We start from the raw sequence: 11,133 nt of genomic DNA, 5'->3' as shown, positions 1-11,133 counted from the left end.
AAGAAGTAAAAAGTCCTTCTCAATGGATCCTGCCAGTTATTTACACAACCTAACAGATTCCACAGCCCAAAAGGAGAACAAGTCTGTTAGTCTACCAGAAATCCATCTGGTTACACACTGGCACTTCAAAATGCCAAATTTTGTCAGCCAAATACACTGGTAACATTACCTACATAAATGCATTTAACACTTCTTAAAATGCAAAACACGCAGGCTCCTGGGCGTTCACAATACAGCCAGTGCCTGGCTTCCCAGAGCTGGCATCTGGAGTCAGTCAAATTCAGTAACCAGGTAGTTGCTAGGAGTAAGCACAATTCCTACACGGGACTCACTAATCATTATTAGACACCGTTTTACAGCCTGGAGAAGTCTGAAGGGAAGAACTGTGTACGCCTCTCATACAAACAACAGAAGCAAAGCGGGTGCAGGAGGGAACTGGACAGGCAAAGCACACCGTGCAGCCGGAGTTTTCACATCTTTCTGGAGCCCAGAAGAGCTGGTACGAGCGAGGCGGTCATAGTAGCACCACAACAGCACAAGTAACGCGCTCTCTCTGTTTCGCTGGCACTTTGGTGCTGTGGGCAGAGAAGAGACCAGCGCTTTCCAGGCACCTCCAGCCCTGCGGAGGGACCCTCCGGCGGGGCGGGCGAGACGCTGCCCTGTCCCCGCGCCCGAGCGCCGCTGCGGGAGGGCGCTAGGCTCAGCCCGTCCGGGCTCGGACAGCAGAAGCACTTCAGGCGGCCTCCGTGTGCGCGTTACCGGGCTGAACCCGAAATCCAAAAGGAAAATTAAGGCTGCTCCAGCGGGAACGGATCAGCCGCAGCCCCGCCGGAGCGGCGCTGCCGGGCTGGGCGGCTCCCGTTCCCACCGGGGCTGAGGACAGGAGGGCTGCGGGTCCCCTGCGCGGGGCGGGCGGCGCCGAGGGTGCCCTCCCTCCCCCGCCGCGGCGGTGCGCTCGGCGGGGGCGGCGGGGCGGGGAGCGCGGCGGCGGGGGGGCGGGCGCGGCGGCGGCGCTAGGGCCGCGCGTGGCGCGGGCCCGGAGGTGGGGTAGCCGCCGCCGCCCCGCGCGCCGGCAGTCGCGAGGAGCTCGCTCCGAAGTGAGGAGGCGCCGCCGCCGCCCGAAGTTTGGCCGCGCGGCCGGAAACCCGCGCGCCGCAGCCCCGCGCGTAGCGCCTCATGCAGCGGCCGCTCCGCGCGGGGACGCCCCCGCCCTGAGAGGCGGCGACGGGCGGGCAGCCCCGGCGGGCAGCACCTGCGCGGCGCCCGCGGCGATGGTCTGCGCGCCCGCGCACCGCCGAGCGCCGGAGGAGAGCGGCAGCCCGCCCGCCCAGCCGCTCGCCCGACCCGCCGCTCATCGCCCGCCGCCCGCGCACCGCCAAACTTCGACGCCGACAAGTGCCTAGGGCCGGCCGCCTGCGCCCCGCCGAGCCCTCGCGCCCCGCCGGCAACTTTCTCGGGGAGAAGCGCACCCCGCCCGCCCCGCGGCCCCTCATGCCGCCGCCGAGGGAGCCCCAGCACGTCCCGGCGCCGCGGCAGCTCCGCGCCGCCCCGCGGTGAGGCGAGGGCGAGCTCGAGGGGTGAGTACCGCCCGCAACCCCGCGCACGCCGGGATGGGATGGGACGCGGGGCTGCGCGGCCCGGCTCTATGCTATGCCGCTGTGTGCGCGGCGTCCCCCACCGTGTCCCCCCACCTCCCACGGGAGGCCCGGGCCGCGGACCGAGGGCGGATCGGCGCGGGCCGCGCGCCCCCTGCCGCCCGCGCGGAGCGAAACGCGGCGGGGGCCGGGACCGGGGCGGGGCGGTACCTGCGCGGCGCTGGTACCTGCGCGGCTCTGCCTCCTCCGCGGAGCTGGGGTCGGGTCCCCCGGGCCTCGCGCCGGGCTTTGAAGGGGCGCGGCCGCGGCGCGCGGGCGGTGGGAGAATCCCGAGGGAGGGGCCCGGCCCGCGCGCCGGCACCCGCCCCTCTGCGCGCATTTTTCCGCCCGACGGGGGCGAGGAAGAACGAAAGTCCCGTTTAAGCGAGGGCGGTGGTGCCGGGAGCAGCCGCGCTGGCCGGGGAGCTGCGGACAGGTCACTGGTGCTGAACCTGGAAACAGTTCCCTCCCTGGCATCGGAAACTGCAGGCGGCTTTTCTAACCGCTCACACACAAAAAGCCTCTAAGAAACCCCACATGGTGGTGAGCGGTGCAGATCAGCTAAACCCGATAAAACAGATGCTTTTGTACTTTCAAAGTTCGTGCATGTGCATTTTCTGCCTCTGCTGAATATACTTTTATTGTTCTGCAATCAACTTCTCAATATTCCGGATCTGATGTTCTAGGAGCCAGCCTGACTTCTGTGGAGATGTTAGCAGAGACAGTGAGTGAAACAAACAGCGGAGATGCTTTTAAAGAGGGAATAAATCATTGTCATGCCTAAGGACAATGCGGTTAAGGATGAGAAGCTGTGGCCTGGGCAGCCAGTTGAAGGGAAGAAAACCACAGCAGAACTTTCCCTGGCCTGTTTTTTTGTGTGCTTGTGGGGGTTGTTTCATTTTGGGGTTTTTTGGAAACAAAGAAATATTTATTTCTGGCATATTTTTGGAGTTTTAAAGGATGTTTACCAGAGCGATTCCAGCAGTTAGTAGGAATATTCTCATGGAGTCATGGACTTTCCTATCCACCCTCAGCCCTGTGACACTGATAAGAAGTGGCATGAACTTTCTAGCTCCGTATATAAAATCCAGCAATAGCACAGAACAAATTTAGGGTCCAGTAGGCTTTCGTTTTCATTCATTTTTTAGGCTAAGAACTTGCAGTTTGAAAGACATCACCCACATCACAACTTGAAAGCCTGGTAGCCCTGTACCCAGGATACACTGCTTGAGGAGTGGGTATTACCTTATTGAGGGTGAAAAATAACGATAAAAAAAACCTGCAACTGCTCCAAATGCTACCTCTGGGGGAAAAAAACTGGCAGAACAGATTGATAATAGGTACAGAGATATCTGAGGCAAGAAGCCACAATTATAAAGATTCTGGAGGAAGAACTTAAAACAGGTAAGTATGAAGGCTCTAAAATTTTAGTAGCTGGAGTGCTTTTACTCTATATGCTGACAGCTGATGGTACCTGTCAAATAATGGCAGTAGGTGTCACTCAGCAAAGAATTATGTAGGAAAACCAGAAATATTTTAAGTATAGTGCTGATTCCCAGTTGTTTTCTAGCAGAATGCTGCATTTTATTTTCTTCAGCCAATAGGTATTGACATTTTAAATTCCTCCTGAGGCAAAGAAATATTTTTCTGCTAAATAGTTAAATAAGCCAGATAAAAATAGAACCTAAACTTTGGAGCAGCATTTGAATCCAAAGGCACCACAGCAGTTGTTTGGAATATACTGTATTTCATGCAAGTATGATGGAAGGTGTGTATAAAATCATTAAGTACAGGGTCCCTTTCTCTTTGCGTAGCTGAATAATTTTGCATTTATAAAAGAGGCTAGTATGGGTTTATTTTAAATATTGGAGCTTTACATGTGCCAGGTTCTCAAGTTTTCTAGGTGTAGCAAGGTATAAACCACTTGTTTTTTATTAAATATTTTAACTCGCAAGTACTTTTATACATTGTAAACTGCCTTTAAATAATTCATAACTGGAGTGGACACAAAGGATCTTTTTATCTGACCTGGATTAGATACATTCATCTGGTGAAGCTGTTAAGGATAAAAACTTAAAACATGTATCCTTTGGAAAAAAAAAAAAAAAAACAAACCTGTTCTGGAGGTGCCAATGCTGGGAGGTTACAGCCAGGACCCCTTGCTGTGCTTCATAATTTTAGCCCGTTCTCCTCAGGCTGCCATCCATTATAATTACTGGGGATTTGGCTCTCATTCTTACTTGTGCACAGTGGCAGTTTACACTTTATCAAATGCACATTCTATGTGAGAGGCAATCCCTTGCTATTTTATTACCTCCTTTACCTGCTGTTTGCCAAAAAGGGAGGCCAGGAGCCCACAGTGGGCTCCCAGCAGGCACAGGGACTTCCCAGCAGGGAGCTTGCATAGTGTGTCACAGAATCACAGAATGTTAGGGATTGGAAGGGACCTCGAAAGATCATCTAGTCCAATCCCCCTGCCGGAGCAGGAACACCTAGATGAGGTTACACAGGAGGGCGTCCAGGCAGGTTTTGAATGTCTCCAGAGTAGGGGACTCCACAACCTCCCTGGGCAGCCTGTTCCAGTGCTCTGTTACACTTACTGAGAAGAAGTTTCTTCTCAAATTTAAGTGGAACCTCTTGTGTTCTAATTTGAACCAAATCAACACTGTTTGTGCTGAGGGAGTGATTTGGGGAATGGAGTGGATTTTCACAGTGACGGAAAGAAAAAGAGGAGAAGTGTTTTCTAACAACCCCTGACGAGACCTGAAGTTCTTTACTAGCACCCATTCTGCCAAGATGCATTTTAGCTGGTTTGTGAAGGGGGTATCTGCTCAAGCTGCAGCGTGAGGTGTGACTTACCCACCTGGAAGGGGATGCATGCGCTCAGAGCTGCCTTCACAGCTGATTTTAGTCTGGGGGATCAGCTGTGTGCCATTCTTCTCAAACGGCTATAACACAGTCACCGTGGCCTGAGCGTCCAGCACTTTGCAGACAGAGCAGGGCTCTGGGGGATGGCAGACACAGCAGAAATGGCCTTTGACACTGGTACCTCCCATGTGTCTGTCAGCATTTTACATATTATCAGAGGCTATAACACATGGGAATGTTCAAGGCTCGAAATGTCCTGCAGTCCATACCGCTATTGCCCCACAATGGAGATCTTCAGGAACACCATGCTCCAAAGGCTTTGCATACTTTACCTAATGTTCTCCCAGCAGTTCCCCTTTCCCTCACCCTCAGTCAGTAAGGATGGTGCTGCTCCCCCTCTTTGCCAGCTGCATGGCCCCCTAACACCTGGGGTATGTGACTAGCAGAGCGCAGTGGGTTTCAGGGGATTGAGGCACCATACATGAGTTGTTCCTGATTTGTTTAATTGCTTTTTTGTAAGGTCAAAGGCACAGGCTTTACAGGGGACAAAAAACATTGCTTTGTGTTGCCTACGTCTAGAAGCTTTGTGCTATGCAACTGGTACAGCTGTAAACTTGAGAAATGTTATTCTAAACGTTTTTGGTTGTGGGGTTTTTGTTTGTTTTTATGGAATGATTCAAATAGATGTGTCCTTAGGAATAGAACACTGAAATGTAGAATGCATAGCATAAGTGACTCTGCAGGAACAAGTAAAAGCAAGACAAATTGTATAGCTCCATCAGAAAAACCCCAGCAGTGCTCAGCATATGATCCTTAAAGTGCTTTGGTCAATATATTTATCTGTATCAATGGAAGCTCATTAAAAGAAGATATTGCAGACTAACTGAGCCATGCTGTATTAGTTCTTGCCAAAGCTTGACATTTTTAATACATTAATAATATGTCTGTAATGTAATGGAAAACTATTAATCAGAACCAGTTATATGCCAGAAATTTAAGCTGTAATTGGCTGCTTCTTGTCAGGAACGTTTGTCGTACACTGCTACAGCTGCCTAATGCTCAGATGTCTTGCGCTCCTCTGCACTTTTTCGTTGTCAGTGCACTAAATTCGATCGATGTTTTAGTCTATAATTCTGTATAATGACCATCATTATGACTCTAGCTTACTTTAATGAGAATTCGTTATATGGGAAGTATTTTAGCACACTGTGCTAAGGTAGGGGCTTGTTTCACGTTATTTTAATCTATTCCAGTCCTGTTTATTAGTGGATCCAAGTCTCAGCAGTTATAAAAGGGTCTGGGCAACTGAAGAGCTATCAAGGAAAACAATAAAGAAAACAAATCTACTTTTGCCTGAATATACAGGCTTTTAGTCTAAAGATAATGAAACAGTAACTTCTTATTTCTACACAGAAACATGATATTCCCCTTCTGTTAATTCCAGCTATGACCAAGCCTTCTCCCATACAGAGTATGTTTTGATTTGTCACAAATTTAAAATAATTTGGCTCCTTTTTTAGCAGAGTAGTTGTTGCCCTTTAGTATTTCTAAGCTATGGAGTTTGGGGGTGGTTTTTTTCACCTGCAAAATAGGGAAAACATTGGAAAGGACTAGAGGAATAGTGCATAAGGTGTCTTTAGAATGACACAGAAAGTGTTCTCTGAATTACTAAATTTCAATATAATAAGTAAACATTCCCACTGAAAATAAAAAAAGAGGATGTAAGGTCACTGACCAAAACAGTAATACTATACAGTGTGCTTCTTAAAAAGATTTAATTTTAATTTGATCTTAGATATTCCTGCTTTTGTGTCAAATTCAGATTTGAAGCTTAAATATATTTGAACTAATCAAGAATTGTTATTGCATGAAAATTCAGATGTTCTCTGCATATTCTGATAAAGTATATGAGAGTTGTATGGTAACACTTGATAAAACGAATATAATAGAAAATTGCATTTACGTCCATACAGCAATTATTGTAAATTACTTTGCTATGGAAACACAATTCAACCATCTGTTGGCATTTCACAGTGTCTGTAGTTTAGCTCAATTTAAGATGAAGCATTATTTAAATACAGGGAGGCCATTTGCGAATAGCTTTAAAGTTTTAAAAATGTGTATTACCAAAGTAACATGCTGAGGAGCTCATGAGGTCATATACCCTTCCTGTGGCTTGGGGGTACAGAAGGGAGCTTATGACACTGGGTGTAATTTAAAACTGGGAACAAACAAAGCAGGCTGCAGAAAGTGGTGACTTACGGTTGTTTCTTAATTTCTGTCTGATGGGTTTTCTGAGATTTTATCATCCAGACGAGTGCAGAGGTGCTGCAGCGGCTGGCTGAAATCCTTCTCCTGCAGAGAGCCCTGTGTCCCAGCTCCCCATCCTTGGCTGGCATGGGTTGAAGCCCGGCACAGGCTGGGAGAAAAGAGTTGGAGTACTTAGCCCTGGTTTTCCTTCTCCATGCTTAGGGTACTTCCTCCCTCTTTGCAGTTTCCCTTGTACATAATTTGTATTTTTACCTGTGTTTTTTAGCAAATATATATATTTTAGTCATTTTAATAACATCCTAGGATTTTGTACCTTCAATAACATGATTGAGGTGGTACAAACTGAGGGAATTTCTAGCTGTTTTCTGATGAGAGAAAAGTGGATGTACCAGCTATGAAATAAACACTGAGTACACAGGTACCCCCCACCCACAAACCTAGGAAAATAAGACTGCCCTAACAGAGGGGGAGAGCATCCTTATAGTAACCTACAAATGAACCGTTATCTTTATCAGTAGTTTATCATCAGTGTGATAAGAAAATACAGTTCAAAGAAAAAAAAAGGCAGCAAAGCTCTTCCAATACTAATGAAAAATTTCAAGGAAACGGAAGTGTGCATGCAATATCTCTGTTACAAAAAAAGAAAAATTAAAAATAAAAGTAAAAAAAAAAAAAAAAAACCAAAAAACAAAAAAACACAAAACACCACCCACCAAACACAAACAACCAACCAAAACCCAAACACAACTAAGAAATGCATAAGATAAGGCTTTTGGAGCTTGCTGAGGTCATCTTATCAGGGGACTATCAGCACCTGGTAGTGCTGCTACCCACCTCTGTGTCACTTTAATATATTATAAAACAGCCTTCCTGCAGCTGCCCCGCAGAACTGGGCTGCCTGCTCTCCTGCCTGCCTCTGTGATCAACGGTTTTGCTTGGTAGTTCACTCTCTGTTTTTGCTAGGGTGAAAATACAGTTTTGGAAACATAAACCTGTAACTCACCTGGAACGTTATAAATCTGTCTTTGTTAGAGAAGAGTTAGATCCTTCATGTCAAAATACTTTTCACTGTGAATGATTTTGGTAGTTTGTTCATTCTAGCACAGCACCCACGGTAAAGGTTAGCCATGTTATACCGGTTTGCTTTATATTGCATCAAACCTCCAAAATGTCAACATATCTCATATTTTGTAATGCATTGATTCTTGGACAATAACTCTAACTCTTATTGTTTCTAAAAGGGTGCTGGTGCCAGAAGAAGAGAATGATTGATGAGAAACAGACACCAGCCTGTAGGCACTCATCCTTTTGCTTCGGATACTGATTTATCAGTGTGCCTGGGTATCCCCTGCAAGCCCTGAACACGGAAGATCACTCAGGGTTATCGACAGTGTAGCTGAAGACCTGCAACTTTGCAAATTATCTGCTATTGGACATCTTTTACAAGAAGCCCTGACAGATAAGTTATGAGACAAAGGACAAGCACTGCATTGCTGTGAAAAGCTGTCATTGGGGTCTAGGTGACTTCTACCAAAGTCTTCAATTAGTGAAATGAACACTCTATCCTAATGCTTCACGTTTGACTTGGAACCTATTTTATAAAATATATACATATATATGTATGTATATGTATAATCTATAGACTGCACATATACCAGTACTGAGCCTCCTTACGAAGGTGACGTACAAGGATTTAGAAATGTATTTGTCAAGATTCCTGTCACTTCACACCCTCTGGGTTACCGTATCCTCCGTGATGCAGCACTACCCTTCTGTGTGGGGACACTATGATGTATGTAAGACACAGATTTACACAGAAGAAGGAAAAGTATGGGATTACATGGCCTGCCAGCCAGAAGCCAGAGACATGATCAAATATGTAAAAGTGACTCTGGATCCCCCAGACATAACGTGTGGAGATCCTCCTGAGACTTTCTGCGCAATGGTAAGGCAAGCTTTTCATTTTACATAATTAGCGAGTATACATTTGTGATAGATGGCTTCAAAATGGAAGCTCTAGTGTGCACGTGTAATTATCCAAGAAAATCTGCATCTTACTCCAAATGTGAAAGGTTCTGCTGAGCAAAATGCTGAGCAGCACATTAAGCTGGGCAATGAGATGTTCTGCTTATGGGGACCTAACATGATTTTGCCTGAATTCAATGTCTTTCTAGGTCAACTTTTAATGACTTAAAAGAAAGCAGCATAAAATTCCTAGAGCATTAACCCATAGCTGGGGTGTGTTTGCCTGGGTCACAAAAGACTTGAGTGAATTATTTCAAATACAATCACCTGAAAGCATCATAGAGTGGTATAATGCATCATCATTTCCAAACATGAGACTGTTGTTAAGAAACTCAAACTCCAGAAGCTTAAAAAGTGGTGGGAGCTGGGCTGGTGGAGTCTTTCCAGCAAGCCCACATGGCTGCAGGAGGTGTTGCTGAAGCTTTGCTATGGCACAGCAGGTCCATACCTGCATGTATGGACAGTGGAGGAAGACACACCTCCAGGTGGGGGCCACCTCTACCACCTACTTACAGCTTTCTTCTTTAACTGAAACTGTAGGCATTCCAACCAACTAAAAAAGACCAAAGTCAAGTCCCTTAATTCATATGCTTCTAAAATTTGAGACTGGTTTTGGAAATTTTAGCTTGGTAAATAACTGTACAGGTATGAAGAAATGAGCAGACGCTATATATATCAACCTTTTACAGCTGTGGTTCTCCAAAGTGTTTCCTAGATCATCCTGTAAGAGGTCATTCAAGTTAAAGGAAATCTTCAGCTTGTAGGTAACCTATTTCTCCTTCAGACATGGAGAATGAATTTTCTTTGCCACTGAATATTTGTTAATTATTGAGTTGAAAATATAGTATTACTTGACTAAAAAACATGAGTTTGAGGTGCAAAACATAGGTACCTAAATCTATTAATGAAACACCGGGAACATATATCACTACCTACATAATTTAGATTTCAAAAATCTAATGAGTTTTAGTAAGTGATGTTATCGTAACTGAAAAAAGTCTAAAAGATATTTATTTGCCTGTGTACAAGTCATCATTGCTTTGTGACAACATCCCCACAGGAAGGAAATTTGCTTTCAAATGCCTTATGGTATCATTTTCAACCACTACTGTTCTGTAAGGAGTTCAGGTCCAACCACATATACATTTAGGGCATTATGTGCACACATGAAGCTGCTTCCCACATACATTATGGTAACAGCCATGTGATAAATTGCAGAGCTATGTGAATAAATTATATTCACTGTGAACCTTTGACTGCACCATGTGCTCTCTGCCCACTAATCCATCTCTGCTGATGTGGCTTTAACACTTTAAACCTCCAAGTAGCTTCAAGCAGCCACTGTTTAGAAACAAAAGCAACATGCCCTGTATAATATGGTCTTTTTCTTTATCCTGAAATGTATTTTCTCCCTCACAATAATAATAGCTGTGATTTAGCCCTCAATCAGTGACATTTAGTAACTCATCTTGTAGTGAATAAGAAAAGTTGTTCTTTTAATGCAGAATAAACTGCCCAGCAAAACTTGTTTCTTCCTTTTAGTGCAGATAAACGTTGCAGCAGTTCCTGTCTTAAGTGTTTAAGTTTCTGAATGCCTTGGTTATCAGTCTACTCTCTAGTTAGAATAATTATTTTAAACCAAAAAACAAAACAGAACAAAAAAAAAAAAAACACACAACACCATGCCACACAAAAAAAAACAAAACAAAACAAAAAGCAACAAAAATACAAATTAAAAAAAAAAAAAAAAACAACCAACACACCAAAACACAAAAAACAAAACAACCAAAAGACATTTTAATTAAGTATTAAAAATGGTGCTAGATCTCCCCCTGAAGACATTTCACCTAGCAAGGTCTTTGATGGAGGATGAAAGTTCGCTTGAGAATGAGCTGAGGTTACAACCATAGTTCGCTTGCTGTTGAAGCCCTTGAGATGCAGAAGGCCATCAGAATCCTGACGTGAGAAGCAGGGAAAGAGGAAGAACTGGGGAGAGAGCGAGCGCACAGTGAGGGTGTGTATTTAGTGCTGTGAGTGTAGAGTGACTGACTCCTACATGATAAGCTGCTGTATTTTCATTCAGTGCAGATTTATATTGTACATATAACACTATATTCAGATATGTATGGTAACGGCTTGACTTACTTGAAACATTAGGAAAATGACAGAAATATTTGATGTTCCTGAGGTATCACACAGCAGTAGAGCACTCTCATCCCTAAAAATGCTTCATGTCTGTGTACTGTATCTACATGTAGAAATTATACATTTTCTTAAAATGAGGTTTTACATATTTATAGGGGTAAACCTTTGGCATTTCTCAGTTAGATCTTTT

At 45.3% G+C, this 11,133-nt stretch overlaps 1 protein-coding gene across 11 annotated transcripts in view; it reads left to right on the top strand.

Annotated features, from left to right (window-relative positions):
• The first annotated feature begins 956 nt into the window (after window positions 1-956).
• The window catches only part of NTNG1 (netrin G1), a 156,113-nt gene continuing 145,936 nt past the window's right edge, over window positions 957-11,133 (top strand). For 2 of the 11 annotated variants that reach the window (XM_065072461.1, XM_065072458.1), the window contains exons 1-2: window positions 957-1,577; window positions 8,015-8,718. In XM_065072461.1, the coding sequence (XP_064928533.1) occupies window positions 8,473-8,718 (246 nt within the window). In that variant the 5' untranslated portion in view covers window positions 957-1,577; window positions 8,015-8,472. Of the gene's footprint in view, window positions 1,578-1,865; window positions 3,039-8,014; window positions 8,719-11,133 lie in introns of those variants that run through there. The other 9 variants (XM_065072464.1, XM_065072459.1, XM_065072462.1 and 6 more) reach the window with 8 other exon arrangements.

The sequence above is a fragment of the Columba livia genome, chromosome 8, assembly GCF_036013475.1.
Source record: "Columba livia isolate bColLiv1 breed racing homer chromosome 8, bColLiv1.pat.W.v2, whole genome shotgun sequence".
Classification (NCBI taxonomy): Eukaryota; Metazoa; Chordata; class Aves; order Columbiformes; family Columbidae; genus Columba; species Columba livia.
This window is presented reverse-complemented; position numbering and strand designations above follow the sequence as displayed.